General features: G+C 41.0%; 1 protein-coding gene across 2 annotated transcripts in view; it reads left to right on the top strand.

The window, feature by feature from the left end:
* The window catches only part of OLA1 (Obg like ATPase 1), a 144022-nt gene that overhangs the window by 77094 nt on the left and 40661 nt on the right, over positions 1-26267 (top strand). For both annotated transcript variants that reach the window (XM_063429743.1, XM_063429742.1), the window contains exons 6-7: positions 5319-5399; positions 6637-6734. In XM_063429743.1, coding sequence (XP_063285813.1) covers positions 5319-5399; positions 6637-6734 — 179 coding nt within the window. The remainder of the gene's footprint in view (positions 1-5318; positions 5400-6636; positions 6735-26267) is intronic.

Below are 26267 nucleotides of genomic sequence, written 5' to 3'. Positions count from 1 at the left end.
CTGTTTGCCGTTTCCATTTCACAGACGATTAATCTTTCTGTGAAGAAAGGCCAGAGAAACAAAGCACGTTGGGCTCTTCCTGCAGTTACTTTTCCTCAATGCACACTAGCCTGCTAACTAAAAGGCCCTTAAATATCCAGCAGAGAAAGATGTTCTGAGCCTGAATGCAGCTGGTTAGAGGTCAGTGCTACAAACCTCTTGCCATTGTGTAATGCAGACTTTGGCAGGACTCCCTTTTTTCCAGAGGGCTAGCAGAAGGGGGCAGAGAGAGTTTTGGCAAATAAAACCCTTGATTATGAAAGGAGGGTGTTTGGCACCGTGTAAGCACGAACTCACCCAGCTTTCCTTGCCAATAGTCTCTGTATCAATTGGGGTGTTTTTTTTTTTGGTGGTATTTATTATTTTTTTTTCTAATTTGTAGCTAGATGTCTTGCTGTTTATAGTGATTATAGCACACGTTCGTTATTTGTATCATTCTAACATGTTTTGCAGTGCTGCATGTGTCAATCATTATGTCAACATCCTATCATGTATATTGTGTATTGCAATTCATGTTTGATATAGCTTTTGTTTAGAATGTTAAAAAATATCCAGGTAGTTAAGATATTTAGCATTGATAGCAATTTTTTTTAAATTTTTTTTTTATATATATATGTATAATTTTAAGTTTATCTTGAAAGCAGACGTTTTTGAAAATATTTTTTTTTATTTTTTCCAGCACGCTCCAAATCGGTTTTTTTTTTATTTATTTATTTATTTATTTATTTTAAGTGGTTTAGATTTTCTGAAATGATTTAGAATCTATCCCACTGTGTTTTGAAATCAGATGTCAACATAAATCCAAAAGCAATATGAATGCCTTGTAAAGATTGTCCAACTTTGCTTGGAAAACCAGGCTTTCACTATATTTACATTTAAAATGCTTAGTGACACACACACACACACACACACACACACATATATATATATGTGCCTTGAAATATTCAAGGGCTCTTTCGCCATCCCTTCATCATTGCTTCCCATTCCAATGTCCAAATACTTCTCATAAAGTTGTATTCTTGGAGAATAGAAATGCATTGAATCAAATACTTTTCTATCAGAAAGATTTAAGGTTTACACCACACTTGAGCGTGGTGTGTGTGTGTGTGTGTGTGTGTGTGTCCATTTGCGGGAAGATGAGTGACAGCTCACTTTCCAATCCAAGAGTGGGAGTGGCACAAACAATTAGAGGGATTATATTGAGCCATATATTAGTTGGTGTGTGCGATCCACACACATACTGTCCTAAAGCTTTACATTGAAGGTGTGCTCACAGCGTTGCTTGCAAGTGACTAATCTGATTGCATCCATCACCAACATGTTTTATGCACAGAATTAACATCAGTCGGCCTAGAACACATTTGCTGGAGGCGTAAGTACCGGAAGGCATAAAATAGGGTTTAAAATAAGAAAACAAAAGCCTTTGCTGCATCATTTCATGTTCATGTGCAGGTTGATGGACCTTTCTATTCCTCCTGAACTGCCATGCCACTTATGTGTAACTGGCAGAAATGTATAGCTAGCACAATAATAATTCTGTCTCCATCTCTAAGCAAGCCTCAATGTTGAAATGTCCATCATTACTGGTTTAGAATTTGTGTGGCAAAAGGTGTTCTGTAAGCACATGACTGAGCGCTAACATGAATCACTGGGTTGTTTTCCGACAATGGTTCCCAGATGTACAGTTTTCTTTAAACTCGCTGCCAGTAGTAACAGGAATTTTAAGTTTTAATTGGAGTTTGTTTTTTCTTGTTCTAGTTTTCTAAAAGTGAACGTGTAGTGTTTCCCATTTATACTCTCGCGTATAAAGTTATAACTTGAGTGAAAATGTGCAACTCAGTATGGCAATGTGTATTGTGATGACTTATAATGGAATGTGTATATGTAAATGTTTGTGGTTTATTTCATACGTTGTGTACAGATGGAGTTTAAGTTTTGGGGTGACAAGGTCAGATTACCAAAAAATTTTAAACATTTGTTGGGTTTTATCTTAATGTGGTTGCTGTCCATGACAATGCATTACTTGTGTGATATCACCCAAGTTTAGAAGTTGAACCATTCCCAGCCTCACAGACAGCGCCTCGTTTCTGGTCCTCCCACAAGAAATTCCCCAAATTTGAAGAAGGCTGAACTGTACAAGCTCTAGACTGCAAGTTTATTATAGTCTACCACAATCAACATCTTCTGTAAAGGGATCTTCTTCACTGGGCATGTTATGTCAAAGCAAGTGCATTTCTTACACCTGGGCTAGCTACTGAACATCCACCTATGCCCTGCCATGCTTCATGGGTTATCTTGAGGTTCCTTTTTCTATTATTGAGTAGATTTACCTGCATGGATGGGTCAGGCAAGAAGAACAATCCTGAGAGTTCACGTTGCAATATGGTGCCCATTAAGCCACTACATTGATGAGTATTCATAGGCTGGGTCTGTAGCTACATTGTTCTGACTCTTGCTCCTGGGAGAACCTGGAGTGGCCAATCACCTGTGCTGCGTGTCACCTTGATGTCTCCAAGTGTGGTATTCACAATAGTAACTGTCTTAATTTTTGGCCAATCGAACAAGTTTGCTGGCAAAATGTATGATGTGGGAATTCTCACAACTCATTACTCGAGTTACAGAAAGTGACTGGATATTATTTTAGACTTCTTATGTTATTTTATTTCTCAGTTTTTAGCCACGTTAACAATTTTTAATAAATTAATTCTGTTTGTTGCCATGGTGACTAGCAAATTTATTTACAGGTGCTTTGGTCATACCTCCTCAGTGGCTCGTTTAACACTCTTCTTGACCTGTTGTGGTAGCCAGTAGTAGCTTCCTCTGCCACCAGTCATTTCTGCACTGTAGCTCGTTTGTCCTGCACTCCTGGCAATGTGTTAACCTCTTCACTGCTAGCTTGCCATCTTTGGTGATACAAGACTGTTCTCCAGCGGCTCAACCTATGAATTTCTGAATTAGTTATTGGGGGAAGTAACACCCAATCTCCTTTTGGGTTCTCCTGTTTATGCCCTCTGTATTGCACTTTCTGTGTGGAGTCTGCTTTTATTTATTATGTCGATACAGTGTAAGTGACCTAGGCCTGTTTTTCAATTGCAAAATCTTAATTTCCAGATACTAATTCTCCTGTTGTAGATTTTAAGGCAACCCCCAAGAGGACTTTCATGGGGGCTTTTCTTTGTCTCCTCCTTTGCATTCTGTTAAAGCACATGCACTCACTTGGTGTTGTCAATCTTGTACATGCCAAAGATACTCTCTTCTGGGATTAAGTTTTTGGGCAATAATTCTGGCTAGGGATCGTCCAATATTACTTTTTCAAGGGCCGATAACTGGTAGCAATAGTTTAATTTGCAGTTCTTAAAAAAGAAGCTATTTCTTCACAAATTTGCCATTAACATTATTATATAATGTTGCTTGTTTTTTGTAAAGCTTTCATTTATTGAGAGGTAAACGCAGAAAATATACATGCCAGTCAGATTTACATTTTATATAATTATATTAAATAATTTAGAAAATATTCCCCCATCCCTGCCTTTTACCAGTGGCCAGGGAGGGGAACAATACACATTACAGGGGGTTTCACATTGTGGTGGAATGAAATGTTCTGGTTTATTGAGCAGAATTGGTGCAGTGAATCCTCTGTGGGAAAATGTTAGTGTCAGTAGCCTCTCTTGCCACACTGAGGTGTCTGATAAATCTTCAATACCTCCTGGGGACAGGATAAAGTAGGCAGTCCAGGTTAGGACGTGCCTGTCTTGCTTCTGATTGGAGCCATACTGCAGAATGCGAGCTGTTGACATGAGATTAAATAAATATGGTGCATATTCAAAGAGACCGCAATTTCTCAGACTGCTAGGGGCAAGCATTGGAGAGAGGAGCTGAAGAAAGCGCGCGCTGGTCCTCTGTCCGCAAGATCAGTATCCGTATAGGTCGATACAGCTATTCGCCAAAATGATGAATATTAGCTAAACTGATAATTGGTTGATCCCCACTTCCAGCCCCCATTGCTGTCTGATACACCAAGTTGTGTTTTCTATAATCACAACCGCCTTGGAGGATTCTTCGATTGCAAAGAAGGGAGGGATCCGCACTCTCATCACCTGTAGACCTCTGTGCACTGTACCTATGGCTGGCAAACCCTAATTCCATATAGTAAGAACAAAGTAGTCCAGGCACTCAGGGTATTCATTAGAGATATATGCAGGGGGAAAAAAGCTGATTGGAAAAACACGATAAATACAGCAACGTTTTGATCCCCAATGGGATCTTTGTCAAGTTTGACAAAGATCTCATTGGATGATTATTGAGCGTCTTTTGTTTTCCTCACAGTTTAAATGTATTTACCTGGTCACCATTAAAGAGGAGTGCATGGGAACCACTGCTTTGGTGGATGGTTCCTCCTTAAACAATTTTATTGACAAGAGAGTTGTCTAGAGGGGCTTCCGGAATCGAAACGGACCTTTGGTCTGTTATCTGATGTTGAAAGTCCTCACTCTATGCATGAGGACCTTCAGCGTCAGATATTTCCCCATAGAAAAGCATTGAATAATGCTTTCCTATGGGGAAATCCTAATTGCTGTGCATGCACATTAGGTCTGGGTCAGGCTGTGCCCAGGCTCCTCCCCCACTGACGTCAGCGGAGGAAGAGCCTGGGAATAGCATGACCCAGCACCAAGGGACATTGATGCTGGTTTCAGATAAATCCCTTCAGCACCACAAGGGGGTGGGGGGCACGTGAGGGAGGAGGGCACTGCAAGAGCCTATAGTGCCATAAAAATGGGGTTGTTTTCCTGGCACTATAGAATCCCTTTAACACTTCATTTTGCACAAAGGTATTGCTAATACCACAAATAATGGATTCTCCTGCACTGTGACCATGTTAAGATGAAACATTGACATTTATCATCCTCCACATTAAACTTATTTTCATTTGTGTTGCTTCTGTACATGAGTCCCTCCTTGGTGTTATTTCTCCTGTTTGCTGATGATTGATGTAACAGCTCTTGCTCAGATCAGTCAATCTACCCTTTGTGCCTGTTTAGTGCTGGTTTCCTTCACCTGTGCTTCGCTATGTTTGGAATTTTCCATGGAATATGAAGGTGGTATCTACAAGGCTTTCTGGAACAGGTTCTACCTTTCCAGTTGACAGGTGAAATATTCGTAAGCAATAGATTATCATGGAGGAGCATGTCAGCACAGTTAAAAAGTTTCTTAAATTAAGCTAGAAATACCTGTCAAATTCATGCACGATAACAAGTTTTTCTCTTGTTAATTCCCCCTAGGATATAATGTGCAAAGTCAAAAACTGGGTAGTGGATGAAAAGAGTCATGTACGTTATTGCCATGAGTGGAATGACAAGGAGGTAAGATTATGTGATTCTAATAGGAATGTACCCAACAAAATTAATATAGTTTTTTCCTTTCAGAATTATTTACTTACAGCCATTGCAGGTCACATATTACAAGGAGTTATTATTGATTCAAAGCTAGAAATGTCCAAATATGTAATTAAAGTTTAATGATCGTGATTTATCAAATTAATCAGTAACTACAAAAAAAAGTATAGCTCCGTAATACCTGCAATTTCCATTCCTTTTGAATTTTAAAAAAATAGTTATATAATGCCGAGGCAATCTAGGCACCATAAGTAAAATAGCCTGCTTTAGAGGTAATTGTGCAAGGAGTCCTCTGGTGCTCTCCCACATTATGTTATCAAACCGTTTTCAAATAGATTTCTGTTGGCTCTAATACAGAGCGGATCTTGGATCCACATTAGTAACATCAATTCTGCCCATGTGCATGTTGTATATTTAAAGGGACATTATAGTCACCAGAACAGCTACAGCTCATTGTTTTTTGTTCCGGTGAGTATAATCATCCCCTTCAGGCTTTTTGCAGTAAACACTGTCTTTTCAGAGAAAATGCAGTGTTTACAATGTAGCCGAAGGATAACTCCACTGGCCACTTCTCCGATAGCTACTAGAGGTGCTTTCTGGGGCAGTGCTTCACAATGTGCAGCACTGACATTGAGTGCCTCCACCTCCTGCATGGAGACGCAGAACTCCCCTCTTAGAGATACATTGACTCAATGCAACTATATGAGGAGATGCATTGCATCTTTTTGAGTAAAGTTCAGTGTCTCCATGCAGAGGGTGGAGACACTGAATAGCAGTCACACTGTGCATCACTGCCTCAGGGAGCACCTCTAGTATCCATATGAGGAGTGGCCAGTGGAAACACTGCATTTTCTCTGAAAAAAAGTGTTTAATGCAAAAAGCTTGAACTGACTGATTATACTGACCAGAACAAATATAATTAGCTGTAGTTGTACTGGTGACTATAGTGTCCCTTTAGGAAATCAGACTATGTTGCCACCACATTGAAAGATTTAAAGGAAAGTATCTTGTTTTTATTTGTATGGTTTTGCAACCAACAAAAATGTCAAACTCACACTTTTCCTGCTAAATGGGCCACTTAATGCACCTTTATAACAGTGGGAAAATGCGCACAAGTGGCTTGCTAGTGAAGTATTTAAAATGACTGTTCTCTTTCTGACATGCTTTGGTTCTTCTTTATCTGTATTTCTGATCTTCCTTTCAGATTGAAGTGTTAAATAAACACTTACTCCTGACCTCCAAGCCAATGATCTATCTAGTCAACCTTTCAGAAAAAGACTACATTCGGAAGAAAAACAAGTGGTGAGTTCTCTGCAACGTTTATTATTCTGTCAGACTTGTGCGTAAGAGCCCTGGGATGTTTTTTGGAAACCTCTTAGGCATTAAATAATACTTTAACAATCTTGGCAAGTGCTGGCCTTAACTAATAGGACATAAGAAGAGTTACTAGGTTCATTGAATGACTGTGGCCATATTTGTGGACAACAAATATATTTTTTTTAATAATGTATGGTGCTAAAGTTAACTTGTGATCCTACCTACAAAAATAAGTTGTTTGTCACCAGAATTAAATATATATATTTTTTTAGATGTAGTGGTTATGGTGACTATAGTCTCCCACTAATACAAGTCTGTGCCACTACCCCTTTAGTACAATGAATACCAGCGGTGTCTTATTCTCTTGTTACTTGGACAAGAAAATACATGTGCAAAAGGCTGGAGCTTCACTCCGTATCAAACACTGACGCCATGGGACTTCCATGAAAAGTAACGGTTTATTAGAAAAATATACGTGAACATAAGTGCCAGTGTTAATTCAGACCACGTAGGTGTGGGAACCTGTAATAAATAAAACAAAAAAAGTAATGATGCCTACACCTAAAAAAAAAAAAAAAGAGTGGAAAATTAAGGAGAGGTTGGACGCATTTTGTGTCTTAAACCATGCTTCCCCAACATTACCTGTGAAGCAAATAAACACAAAGTTTAAAAAGACCGGAGGAAATGGAGGAACACTCTTCCACGCCCTTCCAGTACCATGTACCTAGTTGATTGGTGAAGGCAGAATTATTTTACTTTTAATTTTCCAGAGCCCCATGCAGGTAGACAAAGAAAGAGGATCTTCAGGCAATCATGTTTAGAATGATCCTCGTTGTTAATCAGTTTATTTGACCTTTTTACATGTCAGATTGTAAATTGTGAGATTTTATTTTTGAAAAGGTTTTTTTTTCTATTTGTTTATTTAAATGTTATCTTTTGCTCAAGACCACCTTGCGGATATAATACTGAGTTACCTAAATAAAAGTGAATCCTTACCTGAATATCTGAATTCTCTTTAAATCCACTCACTGCATTTCCATCTCTGTACTTTGTAAACTATAGTTAGGTGCACATGGTTTCAATTCTCCTTTGGAAAAAAAGGTTACATTTCTATACAGTATCAAAGAGAGAGAAGGCTTTAAACTTAAAAAATAAATAATAATAAACATTCATAGATTGTAGGCCAAAACAATAATTAATGTCAGATGTCTGCATCCTATAAATCATTAGAGAAAGTGGCCCAGCTTAAATGGATCTGATTAATATGGCAGTGCTGGTCTGTATTTTAATGGAGTACTCTGCTTCACCTTTTACATGTGGATTTATGAGAATAGCCTAGATTAAATACAGAATTTGCTGTTGGATAGTATTTTTTATTGGTTTGCGTGCTGATTAAAGTAATGAACACTATACGCTAATTTGTGTAATTTCCCAAGTTTATAGATAAAGGTTTATCACAAAACTATATGTATTGGTTTCTAACCATCAATCAATCTGCACCAATTTTTCATGCTTAGTTGAACAATCACTAATGCAGCTAGGGGATTACACACCTGCCCTGACAAGCATACCTGGTTACTTTATAGAAAGCAGGATTTGATCTATGCATTGTGCTAGCAAGTACATGGATGAAAACGTTAGTATACTTTTCCTTTTCCTTTTTTTATTTTTTTTAACCTCCAACTTTTATTGCTATACTCTTGGCATAGCGGTATAGATTACAAATATGGAAGCCTAGAGGTGCTGTGCAAGCAACCACACCACCTCACAGTCATGTGAAAGAATCCTTCAGCTCCTAGCACAGGGGTAGCCAACCTTTCGGCACTCCAGATGTTGTGGACTACATCCTCAATAATGCTCTTACAGCCATAACGCCGGCAAAGATTTGTGGGAGATGTAGTCCTAAACATCTGGAGTGCCGAAGATTTCATACCCTTTCCAAGCATGTACCTCGCATACCAGGAATTATGGGATGCCCAGTCTGTCATTGGTAAGGGGAGGGATGATGGCTGATTGAAATAAGAATTGCAAATTAGGAGAGAAAAAAAATCACCAAACAAAGCATTACCCAAAATGTCCTCTAGATTGTAGGCTCTTTGAGCAGAGTTCCCATCAACGTATCGTTCCTTTCAAATTTTGTAATTATTTGTCCTATTTGTTATTAAAGTCCCCTTTAATAATTTTGTTAAGAACTGCAAATTAAGTTGGCGGCATAGAAAAGCCAGTAATAATGTCAAATTCCATTCTAATGGGGAAAAAAATTGAGAGCTTTTGGGTAAGCTGAAAATTTGCAAAGGGAAATTTAGGGGGCCAATTGAGTCCATTTTAATACATTGCAAGATGTGCATAGTTGCTGAAATAGGAGCAACATTACACAGGTTCTTCCAGCAGGCATATATTTATTTTAACCATACATCCCTATTGGATGGGAGGTGCCAGCAGATGCCTGCCTTGTTTGGTAAACCCTTGCGTACCTCACATTACTGAGGTCCTCTCTGGTCAGATGTATTAATCTCCAATCCCACAGCCAATAGGATGTGTGAGAACGTGGGTGGGCACTCATGGCTGTCCACCCACTGTATTAACTTTCTTTTTTTTTGTCAATTTTTCTTTTATTGAGGCATGTGGTTATGGTGGTACAGAATAAAGAGAGGGAGACTTGCAGGGGTTATACAGGTTAGGGACATCATAACAAATTGCAATATCTCCTAGGATTAACAGCCTCATTTTATATTATATAAACAAGCTTAACTTAGAGGGTACAAAATAAAGGAAAGAAGTCAAGGTGATGGACATTATGTATGATATACATGGCTTAATAGCGCAGGTTCTTGGCAGTAACAGGCGAATAATTGTTATAGTAAAACATGGGTAGAAACACGCTGGGAATTTGCGCCAGGCTTAATAACAGGAGTATCTCGAGGATCATCATGAGGATAGCTGTCCGAGCCCAAGAGTGTTACAGAATAAGAGACAGCAGAGTGGCATGCATAGTGATAACGTTAATGGTAATACAATAAGCACTTATTATAGAGTAGCAAGTTTAGTTAGTCTAGTTTGTATAGTATAAAGAACGGGTAAAACATTGTGCTGTGTGAGTTCCTTGCAGACTAAAATTAAAGAAGATACCAATAGGCTAAACTAGCTTGTCTACATCAGCATCGGCTGAGTAGAGATAATTAAGCTGATAGGGTTAGGTAGAGGTACGTTTGCTAAGCAAGGGGAGACCTGCTGGAAGCAAAGAGATGAGCAAATACCACCAATGGACTGCTACTTGGGTTAGTCCTTAAGCTGTCGAGTAACAGGGAGCCAAGATTGGGCTCAAAGTCCCGCGTGCATCCGGTGCCTTTAACCCGCTGACCAGGATCCCGAATGTGGCTACACTGCTTCCGAGGGCCGCTTGTCTTCGGCCTGAGGCCTTGATAGGCGCTCGCGCCCTTTTGCCATTGGACCCATCATCAGGACCGTGGGCCCAGGGTTCCGCCGGGCCCCTAGCTTCTCCCTGGCTGTATGGCAGGCTGTGGGGGGGGGGGGGGGGGGGGGTTCCTCCCGGTGAGCGCCCAGCTCAGATGAAGAGTGAGCGGGCCTCTCGGCAGTGATATACACGTGTGCGGTGGTTGTTGAGCTCCATGTGCCAGGGGTATCTCCGGGTGTTTGGGCCTTTACTTGGTAGTGTCCTGTGTGCCAGAGCAGGTGGTGGCTGCAGGTCGTCCTGCGTCCGAGAGTGCAGGTCTTGCGCACGTGGTCTCCGCCATCTTGTGTGCGGGTCTCGGGCTGCATGTCAGTGCTTGTACAGTGGGCTGGTAAGCGTGGCTTGGTTTGGACCGGGATCACCCCCCCGGTCCATGGGGGGGGAACAGGACCGGGTCCGCAGGCCTTCCACGCATGTCGGGCTCCGTCAGGCAGGATAGCGTTGCGGCGGCCGTCCGCTTCACTCACCGCCAGCATAGGTCCCGCCTGTAGCAGCGGGCCCCATCCTCCGAGGGACTAAAACTTTCGAGAGCAAGCCTCTCCTCAGCTCAGGCAGCCCGTTATCACTGGGGGTCGCAGTTTTTGCCGGTAAATCTCTCCAAGAGTCACGATTAGTAGGCTATTTGTGCCTCTATTTGCAGGAGCCGAGCTGTCCTGCGACCGCTCAGCTCGGCGGCCCGGCCCCGCCCCCTGTATTAACTTTCATGTTGGTTCCTATGGTCTAAGGGAATAGAATAGATCATATCATCCTGTCCCTCATTGTTAATAGGCATTCCAGGAGACAATTGTTTTTTAAGCAGTTTATAAAATGCTGTGAATTTCTGCAAAAAGCAGGTAAACACAAATCTCTTTATGTGTATTAACTTGTGCCTATGTGGAGGCCATCTTTTAAATAGCCAGTGTTTTGATATCTGGTATTTTGAAAGCTATTCGGTAAATATTCAGTGCTTTGATATTCAGATATCCACATTTATGTGGCATATGGACCATTTCTCTGCTTTTCATTGAAAAATGTTTTATGCCAAAACAGAATTGCTCTGTAATGTAAAGTACATTCAGTATGATTCTTCTAAAAGGAATGCTTAATTGCTCTTCGTGAATAGTTAGGTATGGCTTAGCATCTTGGGAAATGTAGTTCACAAATCACTACCCTGTAGCAATAAATTGATATCTGGAAAATGTATAATAGGCCTGTACTGTTTTAGGTTTGTAATCACTAATGTATGGTGTGTTAGAATATCACAAATTATAATCTGTAATATATTTTATTTTTTTGCATACACGTCTATATTTACATACGGCACATATTTAAACCTTTTATATCTCCCCAAATAGCAACTACTTTAAACTGTTACATAGCTTTAAATGACCTATAATCTTACAATTCCTCCACACAATTTGGGCATGTTTTACATACACAGTCTTTTGAGGAGTGACCACCTTGTTCTGTGCGTGCCCAAAAAAGAGTGCATCACACCTGCATTGTGCAGATTACAGGAGACCACTCGCTGTTTTGTAATTGTATCATAAATGCCATTCCCAGACTATTTCCAGACCTTTCCCATTCTTAAATAGCAGACTGAACGCTCAGCAGACGCCATACACCATTACCTGTCTCCAGACTATTGAAACCAGTAATGAAGACAACCTTTTCTTAACCATTTTAAGTGTATTCCCTCCAACATTCGTATACACAAAAATGTCACTTATGAATTGTGTCCTTGACAATTAGATATATATTTATATTTATTTTTTTAAATTTCAGCAGAGTAAAATTTGTAGCAGGATAGAATTTTATTTTAAAACTCAATCTTCTGGATCTGGTATAATTGGTTTTGAAAGATCAAAGCCTATGTGTAGTTGAATGATGTTTTTAACCATTTTCGGGCACAGTATTGGCCACCTGCTGTTGCTATTTTCCCTCAAGCTAGCCACTGAACACCCCCTGCGCATCTCTGCTCATAAAACATGATTGAGGAAGTATTAGTCATCTATTTATGAGTGTGCTGCATTGCATGATGGGAAGAGGCCTACCTTAGTCCTAAAGATTACCATTTAAATTTCATACGAACTCCCAATCTGACCTTAAAACCCCACTTACTGCCATATTATACTCCGTATTGTCAGAGAAGCAGTGAAACAATTCATCATGAGTTTTTTTTTTTTGTCTTTTTTTCACTACTTGGGTTTCAGATAATGTTTAAAAATCAGGCCCGTGTTGTCATAGGAAATATAATATCTGCATTCACAGCTTGTACCATTTGTCATTACTGATTAATTTTAATCCCTCATTATCTGTGTGTGTGCATATTGGTAGATTTATATATAGATATCGACATTGCTCATATGTGAATGCACAGACGTTTAACAGAAGAGCCACGATTAACACACATATAGTGTTTGATCACCGTTGCAATTACCCAAGGCAAGTATGTTTTTTTTTTGTTTGTTTTTTTAGGAGCAGTTTCCAAATCAATCCTCACAGCACACTCAACAGTCCATGAATATGGGGTTTCCCAATTCTTTTCCTATGGGGAGGGTGACAGAAAAAACTGGACGATTTGTGTACTTTTGATTAGTGGGTTGGGAACTTGTTTTTGTTTTTCCATTTTAATTTTGCCCACTGTTATTAATTTAGTCCTTCTCTGTTTATTACAAATACACAAAAATAAGTCCTGCGCTCAGACTCCCACTACTCTTGGGTGGCAGCAACTACCATTGCACACATCAGCCCCAATACAAACAGTAAAAAAACAAAGAAAAGAGATACCTGCGCACTTCCCATATCCCTATGCATATTTAAATAAATGGAGGTTATTTAGGAACTCCACTGGCCATTAGATGTAAGCCCATCTGCCACGTCAAGGCAGACCTCTTAGATGGGTCCTACACTGACCGTTCACCTTGGTTCCTTGAGCTTCAGGCAAAGATATCTGTAATGGGACAGAAAGGGGTATTTTCTTTATATACGCCCCTACATACTTATTAACCTGTAATAGGGAACACATGGGGTGGGCGGCAGCATTGTAGCATTGCGTGATACAAAAGTAAGTGCAAATACGCAAAAATTGGTCCTGCACTCGAGCTCCCACTACTCTTGGGCTGCAGCAATGACCATAGCACACATACAGTAAAACCCAAAGAACAAAGTTACCTGTGCTCTTCCCAAATCCCTGTGCATATTTAAATTAATGGAGGGAAGTGCGCAGGTAACTTTTTTTTTTTCTTTTTCTTCTCTGTTTATTGATATGATGGGGAATGGAGAGAATCACTCCAAGCCTCTCTTATGGCATATCCGTTTTAGGAGATGCACTGAATTAAGTGGGAATGCAACTCACACAAATACTAGGCAGACTGGTACGTGTTTATTCCAGTGCTGCCCTTAGATTAACACTGCAGTGTCACTCACAGCATACTTTAGATTTTTTTCGTGACTGACTAGTGTCATGTCAACTTGATCCACCTGTGGAAATGCATTCTACTTGGTCTCTTACCCATATTATTCTTCATGTACTACTGCTTTGGGTATCTGTCTGACCAACGACAGAGTATGTGATTGGTGCCCACAAGCTCATTCTTCAGCAACTGATTGTAAAATCTGGGTGAGAAAATCTGCAGCCCTACATAAGAGTTTGAAGGGCTTCTGCCACTGAATGGCACCATATGTTTCATTTTACCAGTAAACCTGATGGAAAATGTATATTGCTGGGCAACATTAAAATAAAATAAAACATTGTTTCCCTGCAGATCTATTGCAAACACGAGCAAATAGAGCCTACATGTCTTTCTCCATCCTTTTTTTTTATTTGCTACGATTGTTTTTCAGATCCCTCTACCGTGTTTAATTCTATTCCTTATCTTACAAGGTAGCACTTGTACAAACTCTAGGCATCTGGTTGACAATCCTAAACAAGAGCAAACGTATATAATTGTATACACCTATATGTTATAAAGTTTCTTTACTTAGGCATGATTTTTATTTTGCTTGTAAATATAACTTCTGATTTTTTTGGTTATTTACATGATTAAATCTATGCAGATAACTCTTCTGAAGAATTGCAATGGAAACTGTTAGTCATTTGCTTTAATTTCATTTCATAAATCCTTTCAATCTGGTGTTCTCACATTTGCTCCTTAAGTATAGGTGCCTGGGCTGAAGCTAAAGTGTGGTGGAAAATTGGGGATTTGTACCTTGATATTTAATTTTAATGAATGATTTTAATGAATCCTCACTACTTCTAGTAAGTGGTCTGGATTTTTGGCCCATACTCTTTAAGCTAGTAAGCAAGTTTCCCTACAATCAGCACGCTTTATAGTAATCTAGGCACAGCGCTACCTCTTTAAAATCTTCATGGTTTTATTTAATGATTTTAAATAGGAACGTTCTCCCATTATCCTTCTCGGGGGCCTGAGTCATTGATGTAATAATCCCATGACGTATACATTTTAAGCAAATTTTCCATATTGAAAGATTGTAAGAAACCCAATGTATGTAGTTAAAATGGGATTTAATCTTGTTTCATCTTTAAAGGAACACTATAGGGTTAGAAACTCAAACAAGTATTCCAGACTGAATTAAGTGACAGCGGTTTCCTGGGAATGCAACTCCCACAAATGCTGGGCAGACTGGTAACACCTTATAGTATCTTTACTATTTAGCCCCCCCTGGACCCTCCCTCCATTGTCTTCCCCCTCCCCCCACCCTCAAAGAGTGAAATGTTACCTTTTCTCTGAAAAGACAGTGCTTACTGCAGAAAACCTTCAGGAACTGACTATACATACCAGAACAACTAAATTAAGCTGCAGTTGTTTTGGTGACTATAATGTCCCTTTAACAAGTCTACATTTCCTTGTTACATTCTGAAATTTTAATCTGGGAAATGTTAAAGATCCTGGGATGCAAAACTCGAATACCTTCTAAAATATAGAAACGAGTATACTGTGGCATATCCTAATACCAACGTGGCTTTCTGCACAGTGGTTTGCCTAAAACAGTGAGTTGAAAAACCTAATGCAAAATCTTGGCAAAAATAGATTTTATGGATAAAAGGATGTTATCCTCCCCCAGCTTTTTCTGACGTAAATATTGCAAGTTTGTTTTTAATATTGTATTACTTTTGTCCGGTCAGCTGTTTAATGGGGAGGACACACGGTGGGTGCTTGTCCGATGCAGCAATCACCTGTTCAGTTCTTCTCATAGAGCAGCATTTGATGTACACAGTGTATGGCATCAGACTGACTGCAGGACATCACAGAGGTTCTATGATGGAATCTACCATTCAATCAGCCACTAGTAGGCGTGGAACTTACAAAACGTTAAAAATGCCAGTTCTCAGAAACTGCAATACTTCTCATTTGCACTGCTGCAGTTTCATCATCTATTCCACTAAAATTGCTACATCAAGATGAAGGGATTATGGTGCTTGATCTATCTCTCTAAACAAAATCTAAGCAGTTTATTTCCTGATGCTGTCCTATAGGTGGTGCTATTTAATGTCCAGTATAGAAAAATAAAGTTCTCTTTTTTAGTTCTGTGTTAGCTGTCTATTAAATCTAATACATTCATATAAACGATATTAATGCTCCTTCCACAATGCAGGACTTCATATTATTTTAGCTCATATCATGTTGCATGTAATCAGTCAAAAAGACCCATTGCACCATAACCACCACATGATGTAGCGTTTAGAATCCTTAGAAGGTGCCTTAAAGCACAAAGATTGTATGGTGTTTAGGAGAGCTTCAACCCAGCGGCTAGAAATCTGTCTGACCACCTCTTTGGCAGATAAATATTTCTCAATTCAGACCACACAAAAAGACTAATGGTAACAAATCAACATGTTACAGTTACAAATACGCAGAAACCTGCATTAAGGCTACCTTCACACGTATAGAAGAATAGAGATTGTCGTCAGTTTATTTTGAATTAGGCTCTGATTTTAACTTTAAACCCAAGCTGGCCGTGTTTTGGTGATAACATATGTATAAATAGCTGAAGTCGTTGTTTTGTGCTAGTTATTTTCTTGCCTCTTTTGACACAGACCAATCAGATTGTTGTATATGTCGTTGGAGACTAACCCAAAGTGTTGATATGCTAAGCTGTTTCTTGACAGAAGATAGAAAGTTTTGACAAACATACACTGCACAGTGAGTGTCCAATTTGAAATCATTTAAATAAATGCAAACCACCATTATGGGGAACACAAACAGCCTGAAAAGCGAGTTATCAGAATAATTGTCGAACTGTTATGAATGGAAGAGGATGTTGAAATAGGGCATGATTGGCTGGTGTTCCATGTGTCCCTGATTACCTTGCCTTGTGCTTTTATCCTGGTAAGTGACATTCTTTGTATTCCCGTGGAAGGCTAGACAGTCTGACACTGAAGAGGAATAAATATTGCGTGTGCTACACATTAAGCTGTCATCTAAGACAGCATTTAGCAAAAAAAAAAAAAAAGGAAAGTGGGAGAAAAGGTAACTGGATAAATTCATGTGAAGATCTGGAAAGCAGCATGTTAGTGATGAAGTTCTTGACATATTTAAGTCTTCTACTGTGAATGAGGGTTTCTGCGACCTGGTAAGTGGATAATTAGGGTAGGGGGACAATTGCCTAGGGTTGTTAATTTGAATGTTGAAGATAATTTGGCTTTAGTGGATGTATATTATAAAAGTTTAAAGTAACCAACATTGGTAATGTTTAAAATCTACTTTGTAATGTTCTCACTTAAAGAAACAAATGGTGTGTGTGTATTACACAAACATCCACTGAAAAATGTGTTGAAATTGTCATCGTATCCTATATGGGCTGTTATATTTTTATTTATCATGCTGTGTGTATTGATAATACATAATAATGTTTTAGTCTTGCAAATGACGACTTTAGCTATTTTAAATGTCTCAATATAAAGGCAGAATAGGTCTCTGAGTCTGTGGTACTATGCACGCTTGTTTTATAGCGATCTGTCAAATAATACTTGTAAGGTGGATCAGTACGTGTTTTTACAGTATAGTGAGTGCCTCGCCATTAAATGTGAACAATTGTTAATCTGTGCCAGGTCTAGTCCTTTTGTAAATGGATTTACAAATAAAGTTTTTGTTTTCTTTATACTGCATTTGACTGCACACACCTACTTTAGTTTGTGTTAATTAAATTAGATCATGTAGTGAACTGCTTCTGTAGTTTCTTGTTGATTCATAGGTTTGTCATAGGTTCTTTTCTGAATCCAGTCTAGTTTCCATCTCTTGTCGAGAGGAATTGTTGCATTATGATTTGCAGGTGGATGTGATGTAGGACTTTTTTTTTTGTAAATTAGTCTTTTATTTGCATGGTCTTAGCCAAATTAGTAAACCTATTATTGAGCACAACATGTTTGTACCCATGGATCACAAGTCTACACCTGGATCAGCACATCCTTTAAAGGAACACTATAGTTACCTAAATTGTTTTAGTGTATAGATCATTCCCCTGCAATTTCACTGCTCAATTCACTGTCATTTAGGAGTTAAATCACTTTGTTTCTGTTTATGCAGCCCTAGCCACACCTCCCCTGGCTATGATTGACAGAGAGCCTGCATGAAAAAAAAACTGGTTTCACTTTCAAACAGATGTAATTTACCTTAAATAATTGTATCTCAATCTCTAAATTGAACTTTAATCACATACAGGATGCTCTTGCAGGGTCTAGCAAGCTATTAACATAGCAGGGGATAAGAAAATCTTAATTAAACAGAACTTGCAATAAAGAAAGCCTAAATAGGGCTCTCTTTACAGGAAGTGTTTATGGAAGGCTGTGCAAGTCACATGCAGGGGGGTGTGACTAGGGTTCATAAACAAAGGGATTTAACTCCTAAATGGCAGAGGATTGAGCAGTGAGGCTGCAGGGGCATGTTCTATACACCAAAACTGCTTCATTAAGCTAAAGTTGTTCTGGTGACTATAGTGTCCCTTTAATCTTTACAATGTTCATAAAAGTATTACATTAAAATATCTAAAATGTAGCTCCACTTTTTGTCAAGCGGAGAAACATTACTAAAACAAAGTTGTCCCTGCTTTGTCTACATATAGCCCTTGAATGGGTTAGAGTTTATGTGAAATTTCAATACAGTCAATGTGTCATTTTGGATGGGGGTGTGACAGCCTAGTGTCACCAGGCATTCTTTCAACCCCGACAGGTGTCTTTATCAGACTCTTGTTCAACAAATACACAGTGAAAAAGTCATGTGACTGGGTATTGGGGGTTGTCCCCACCTTCGTCATCAACTAAGGTTGCTAAATTATGGGTGTGTTTATAAGTTAATTAAAATATTAAACTCCGCCACATATGGATCGGATACTGCATATCCAGAAATATTTGCACTTTTTGTGGCGGTGGCTAGTTACACCCCCGGCACACGTGATATTGGTAACCCAGCACTGGATTTCAGGTGACTTATAACTTACTTTATTGGTTCATTTTAGCATTTGACAAAGGTCTTGATACCTTTGAGAAAGAAATAGTCCATTTGTCGTCTTATATAAAACAAAAAAAGCTAAGCTGAATAAAAAAATAGCCAAGCAAAAGTAGAACAAAAAAAAAATCAATTTAAAATTAAAGCTTCAAACTGACAGTCACTTGCCAAAGCTAATGAAAGTTCCTGCTGAGGAAATTTTGGCCCTCGGGAGAAGGTAGTGGAGGCGGGCATTATCGACGTGGTAGACTCTATAAAATAAATCAAACTGTTAAAAAAAAAATGTTTTTCTCCTTCCACGTGCAGGGCCGGCGCATCCTATAGGCTAAGTAGGCGGGCGCCTATTTGGGGGGGGTGCCAGCAGTGACTTTACTGCTTGTCTGGCCGCCCACCTGTGAAGTGGGGTTGATTTATATATAGCGGGCCGCGTTACCAGGCGCTAGGGAGCACTTGTAGACTAGCGCCCGGTAGAATGTCAGTCCGGTGGGTGGAACGAATGGGGCGGCAAACATTTTTTCACCTAGAGCAGAAAAAAAATCCTTTCACCGGCCCTATCCACGTGGCACCATAACCGCTGCCGCTGGGTGTAGTGTTTATGGTGATTGGAGTGTTCCCTTTAAATTGTATTTACCATATGTGTGAATCCTGCTTAGGGACTTGGTAGCTATTTCAAATGCTAAAATGTTAAAGCACCCTTGTGTCATCATGTGCACACTGGTGGGCTTATATTAGTTTCCATTTTAAGGATCTGTGGCACTTGTATACAAGATCAAACAGCAGTGCTGTTAATCTGACACTTGTCGAAGTAATTATATAAACATGCTACTTAATTCCTGCAAAGGTAACTGTTTGGTATTTTTTATTTTTTTTGTACAGATATGTGATTAAGACATGCAGTATCTAGGTAACAGTCTGGGAAATCTGAATATTCTCAGTAGGGCTGTCCACACCCATCTGTCTGTCTTCACTTTTGAAAAAAGCCACACTTTCCCCAGTGCAATGTTATATCATCTGTTGGCTCCTTATAACTAATGATATATTTCTTCAATTTGTTTTACATTGTTGCGTTATTTAAAGGCTGTCAACAGATTTGCAAGGATGTGATTATCTGCACAAATGAAACTCTATGTAATCCAACATACAGGTTTAAGTGAGACTGATATATCTAGTATATATTTATAGACCTATACAGTATTTATATATCTTGCCGTTTTAAAAAGATTTTACTGTGAAAAATTCAATTACTTACATCACGCTTATTGCTCCACATGCCCTTACCATAAATAAAAGTATTAAATGATCTGGAAGTTTTCAATCGTAAGGTAATATTACTAAATAGTAACTATTTTTTTTTTTCAATTTGACAATTTTTATTTTACTTGTTCGAAAATCCAAACTGGGATACAGAAGGAAAGAAGGGGTGGGTAAAAAAGACTCGTACATTGCGACAATCCATGTACAGTGATACAATTTCAAAAGTCACAAACGGAAAGTACTCATACATGCTATTGGTATCTTATCATATAATTTTTTGCGTGGATTGTCTCTCATTTGATTATTCCTGTGCTCTCCAAGGAAGGGGGGAAGGGGGGGGGGATTTAGGAGAGGGGGAGATGGGGAAGGAGTACCTTACTTCGCTATACATATTTACATAGTGGGTATGTAGCCCGCCTCTCTTTCTCCAGGGCCGCTGACCCGATAAACCTCGCCCTCACCTCCTGAATCCAGACGCTCGTTCCTGATTTTTTGGGTTGTCTACTGCTCCTACCTAAGTATTTTCCTTGTCCCTCCTTTAACCTCTATTTTTTCTCTTGATTTGTTTTTTTTTTTTTTTTTTTTTTTTTTTTTTTTTGTGTTTCTTCCTTATATTTCCCTTTGTGTGAAGATAACGCGTGTCCCCATCACCTTAGGGGTTCAGCCCTTTGTCCCTTTCTATGTATGCTTCCCATTCTTTCTTGGCCTGTATCATATGTTTCGATGGGTGAATCCCTTGGTATGTCCCAGTCTCATATGTCAGATTAAGTGTTGTTTGTTGGATGACGTCTGATCTAGTAGGTGCTTGTGTTTGTTTCCACTTCCTAGCTATTGAAAGGTTTGCTGCCATTAGTATATGGAAAATGAGGCTGGCTTGTGATTTATTGTGGGCATCTAGCGACATGCATAGTAGAGCTGTTTCTGGAGTGAGCTTATTGTCTATGCGTAGCGCTCCTTTTATTATCCCTTCTATCTTGCTCCAGTATTCTTTGATGGCCGTGCAGGCCCACCAGATGTGGAGCATAGAGCCTTCTGCTTTAGAGCATCTCCAGCAGAGCCTGGAAGTGCCTGGGTATATATTGGCCAGTCTGGTCGGGACCAGGTACCATCTATATTGCAGCTTGCGAAGGAGCTCTAGGTGGGAGGCGCATCTGGACCTACCCTTGTGTGCAGTGAATGCCTTTTTCCATTGCTCATCTGTAAGTGTCATGCCTAATTCCCTATGCCAGGCTTCTCTAAAATTGTCTTTTTGTGGTTGGTCTGTGGAGTCATTGAGAGCGGCATACATAATCGACAGCGGCTTTTTGGGCATGTCCATAGACGTACATGCTTTTTCTATGCTTTTCGCGAGTGTCGGTACGGTTGTGGTGGTGTTGTGCGACAATATGCCTTTTAATTGGAGGTAGGAAAATATCAACCTCTGCGGCAGGTCGAACTCAGCTTGCAAGTCAGGGAATTGTTTCATGCGTCCATGGCTAAACAGGTGAGTGACCAGCGTGCACCCATTTTCGGTCCATCCCCGGTAGTCAAAATTGGGGTATGCTATATGTAAGCTGTATAAGGGAGTGGCCATTGTCCATTTGGTGGAGTACCCCAGCTGTGGTATGGCTTTGTCCCATATCCTCAGCAGGGTGTCTGTTGTGATGGGCATCTCAGGGAGCGCCGGGCGGCTCCCATGAGGTACCCAGAAGAGGTATTTGAGGCCTTTGGGACAAGTCCATGTGGACTCCATCTCCACCCATTGTGGTGGGTTTTGTGTCGTATGTGCCTGTAGTGCTGTGGACAGCAGTGCTGCTCTGTAGTATGTTTGGACCTCTGGCAAGCCCAACCCTCCCTGCGACACCTGTCTGGTGAGGATCTTTGTGGCTACTCTCACTTTTTTGTGTGCCCATACGAAACTAGTGAGGGTGTTTTGCAGCCTTCTGAGGTATATGTGGGGCAGTGGAATCTGCAGTGTTCTGAGCAGGTATTGGTATTTTGGCAGCAGCATCATCTTTACCGCCGCTAGTCTCCCTATCCAGGACATATATTTATTCTCCCATTGTTTTAATGTGTCGCTGATTTCTCTCTGCAGTCTCCCATAGTTGAGCTCTAGGAGGCCTTGCGGCTCCTTTGGGATTCTCAAACCCAGGAAGGTGAGGTGGTCGTCTCTCCAGTCTAAGGGGAAAGCGTGTTTCAAGTTGTCTATGTCTCTCCGTGGTATCCCTATTCCCATTGCCTGCGTTTTCGAGATGTTAAGCTTGTAATATGAGTGTCCTCCATATGTTTCTATTTCATGTAGTAGATTTGGCAAAGATATGTTAGGTTGCGTGAGGGTAAGTAATATGTCGTCGGCGAATAGGTTCGCCTTGTACAATTTGTTCCCTATCTCCACCCCATGAATCGCTGTGTTCTCCCTTATTCTTATCGCCAACGGCTCCAGCGCCAGTACGTAGAGTAGTGGGGACAGGGGGCACCCTTGTCTCGTTCCGTTTGTGAGCCGGAACGGCTGCGATAAGAATCCCGCATTCAGTACTCTCGCTGAGGGGTCACTATAGAGGGCTTTGACCACCGACACAAACCCTTCGGGGATATCGAATCTACCTAATACCTGCTGGAGGAATCCCCAGTGCAGTCGGTCAAATGCCTTCTCGGCGTCAAGGGATACCATGAGACCTGCCCTTTTACTGATTTTCAGGTAGTGGAGTATGTTAAGAACCTTCCTCGTGTTGTCCGCCCCCTGTCTCCCTTTGATAAAACCTACTTGATCATTGTGGATGATGTGCGGTAATATTTTTCCCAGGCGGTTGGCATATAGTTTAGCGAAAAGCTTGGCATCGGTGTTTAAGAGGGATATAGGTCTAAAGTTCTGCGGCATCGTTGGGGGTTTGTTCGGTTTGGGGAGTGTTACAATATGCGCTGCTAATGTTTCCCTGGGAAGTTCCCCCTTGAGGGCCGCCTCTGTAAACAGTCTAGCCATGTAGGGTGCTAGTATGGTGCTAAACCTCTTGTAGTAGTGGTTGTCAAACCCGTCTGGCCCTGGTGATTTCCCCAATGGGAGATCTTTGATCAGGTCTATGATTTCTTGTTCCTCAATTGGTTTGGTGAGTGCTGTTTTATGTTGAGCTGTGATCTTAGGTATCGTAATCTTGTCTAGGTAATTACTAATGTTGAGGTCCGTCGGGTGCCTCATTTGTGTGTTGTGCTTTATGTTATAGAGGGAGGAGTAGTATGTGGCGAACACTTCACTGATTCCCTTAGGGGTGTATATTTTGGATCCCGTTTGGTCTATGAGGTAGGATATTTTTTGATTCGTCTGCCTGGTTTTTAGGCGTTGCGCTAATAGCTTGCTAGCTCTGTTGCCCTGGACATAATGTGACAGTCTGAGTCGCTGCATGTTTAAGTTAACCATGTCTAGTGCGTGTTGGAGTATGAGCTTATTGAGTTGGGCAATCTTGGTTTTTGCCTCTACTGTCGGTATGGTTTGGTTCAATCTGTTTGTCTCGTAAAGTTCTTTTTGCCATGTTCTAAGTTGTGTTTGCCGCTGTTTTTTCACGTATGCCGCTCTGCGTATTAGTAGGCCTCTCGCTACTGATTTGTGTGCTAACCACAGGGTAGCATCTGAGACATCTTTAGTGTCATTTAGTTGGAAATACGTGTGGATATCACCTGCCAGTGTGTCTGCAAACCTCTCGTCTCTCAGCAGGGAGTTATTAATTTTCCAAGGGCTGCGGTGTTTAAAGTCATATTTGTTTTTTAATTCTAGGGTTACTGGTGCGTGGTCAGACCATGTGATTTGCTGAATGTCGCTGGATATGATTTGGTCGAGTGCTGATCCTGCCACTAGAAAACCGTCAATTTTCGAATATGAGTTATGCACAGCTGAGTAGTGAGTGTACATTCTCTCTGTTGGATGTGTGATTCTCCAAGCGTCATAGAGGTGATGGGTATGTAGGAGTTTCGCTATGGCCCTACATTGCCGATTTAGCGGGCGGTGGCGTGACCTGTGTGTCGGTAGCGTCGTGTCTAGTGTCGGATCTAGAATGTGATTTAGGTCTCCTCCAATCACTGTGATGCCCTTTTGGATAGTGCTTGTTTTGGTCAAAATTTTGTGCAGGAAATTTCGCTGATTGGTGTTTGGGGAGTAAATGTTTACTATGGTGTACAGCACATCGTTAAGCTCTCCTATTAAAATAATGTATCTGCCGTTTGGGTCTATGTCTGAAGAGTGGAGCGTAAACGAGACAGCCTTGCTAATCAGGATGGACACCCCTCTAACTTTCGCTGGAGATGTGGCGTGGAATTGGTTTGGGTATTCATTAGTCAGTACTGCTGGATGGTCATTGTGCCTAAAGTGTGTTTCTTGAAGGCAAAGGATATCGGCCCCCAGGGCCCTAGCTTCTTTGGTGAGCAAGTGTCTTTTCACAGGGGTGTTTAAGCCTCTGACATTGAAAGAACAGACTATCACGGTGGGTCGTGGGGTCGGTACTCTGCACCTCTGAGATGGCATTCAATAATTTTGGGAGTCTCTGCTCTTCCCAGCTTACTCGTGCTGAGCAGAGTCCTCCCCTGTGTGCTGTGTGGTTCTCTTAATGGGCCCATGTAGTCATGATTAGCCTCGACTCCCTGTCTTGAATCACCCACTAGCCCTGACCCTGGTTCAGTGGTAAGGTACAATACATATATAACAAAAACATAACTGTGAACAACATACAGTAAAGCAATAATGTTAACCAAAGTATATACATAAACATTCTTTAGTAAAATTAGTGCCGTGTGTTCGGCTTGGCACTGCATTGACGTGCCGTGGGGGAAGAGGTCTTGTTGCCTCCTGTCCTACAGGAATGTCAGTTTCCTGTGCGGCTATATCACATGCGTATGCTGGGCAAGCCCAGCTCTTTTTTAAAGCTCTGCGACTTTGCAACTTCCATGGGGACGTAGCGACCCTTGTTGCTTAATACATATTTTTTAATTGGTTTTCCTTTGTATGTTTGTTATTTGTACTTTAATCTTAACTTGTCAGTGTAGTCTCGCTTATTCGCGCTATGGGAGAATACTTTAGTATCGTGTGGGTGGCTCCTCTTGTGCTTTTATTTTTTATTTATTTATTTATTTATTTATTTTTTTTTTTTTTTCGTTTTTAGGGTGCCTAATGCTTAGCGGTGTGGGTATGTTGTGTTGATCCGGCTCGCCTTAGTGAGCTAGGAGGGGAGAACCTGAGCAAGTTTCCGTGCCACCCTCCCGTCTCCTGCGTTCTCTGCGGCCCTCCCGCTCCCACCCTCTCACTCTAACAGGGGTATACGTGTTACAGTGTGTGTATATTGCAGTTTCGTACATTACCCAACCTTGCAGCTTAAATGTCCATGAATTAGGTCACCATAGGGCGCCCACACTGACAGTCATTGTCCTTTTATCTTTTTTTCGTCTTCTTCCAGTCTTGTGTCACTCTGGATCTGTCTCCTTCTCGGGCCTTCGTCGGTGCAGCTGCGATGTTCCAGTCTCTTAAGATTTTCTGGCCTTCCTCCGGGGAGCCGATGGCGGTTGTCTTCCCTTCTTTCATGACCAGGAGTTTGGTGGGATATCCCCATCGGTATGGCAAATGGTTCTCTCTGAGACGGGTGGTTACCTCTTTGAAGTCCCTTCTCCTCTTGAGTGTGTAAGAGGAAATGTCCGCATATATGGCTATGTCCTTGTATGCCGGTGGCATCTCCCTCTGTTTTCTGCAGGCAGTAAGAATCGCCTCCTTAGCATGGTAGTAATGCATCCTGAGCAGAATATCTCTCGGAGTGGATGGGGGCAGAAATGAAGGTTTGGCTGTCCTGTGGATTCTGTCTAGTAGGAGTAAGTCATGCGGCAGGTCTGGGGCTAGTTCATGTAGTAGGCCCGTAATGTGGGCGGTGAGATCCTCCGTTTTCACCGTTTCCGCCACTCCTCTTATCCGCAGGTTGTTGCGGCGCGCCCGATCTTCCATGTCGGCTATCTTTAGGTCTTGGTCATTCACCCTTCCAACCAGGGCCTCTACCGTGTCCGCAAGGGTATTGTGGGCCTCCGCCAAGTCAGCGATTTGATCTTCGGCGTGCGACGTGCGCTGGCCAATATCTTGTATTTCTTTTTGCAGGTCTTTAATGGCAGTGTCCAGCTTGCCCACTATCCTGTCAGACATCTCCTCCAGCAGCTTTTTCAGGGAGCTGTGTGTCAGTGGGTTTTCCTGGTCGCCTATATCTGCTTCAGCTTCTCCTTCGGCGCCATCTTGGAAATGTTCAGCTTGATTTGGGGCCTTCCCCTGCGTCGTCCGAGCGGCGAAAAAGTTTGCTTTTTCTCCCTTCTCACCCGCTCGTTTGCCTTTAGTCTGTGACATAGTAGTTG

The sequence above is a fragment of the Pelobates fuscus genome, chromosome 8, assembly GCF_036172605.1.
Source record: "Pelobates fuscus isolate aPelFus1 chromosome 8, aPelFus1.pri, whole genome shotgun sequence".
NCBI classification, from domain to species: domain Eukaryota; kingdom Metazoa; phylum Chordata; class Amphibia; order Anura; family Pelobatidae; genus Pelobates; species Pelobates fuscus.
Note: the sequence above shows the minus strand (reverse complement) of the source record. Positions and strands in the feature narration are given on the sequence as shown.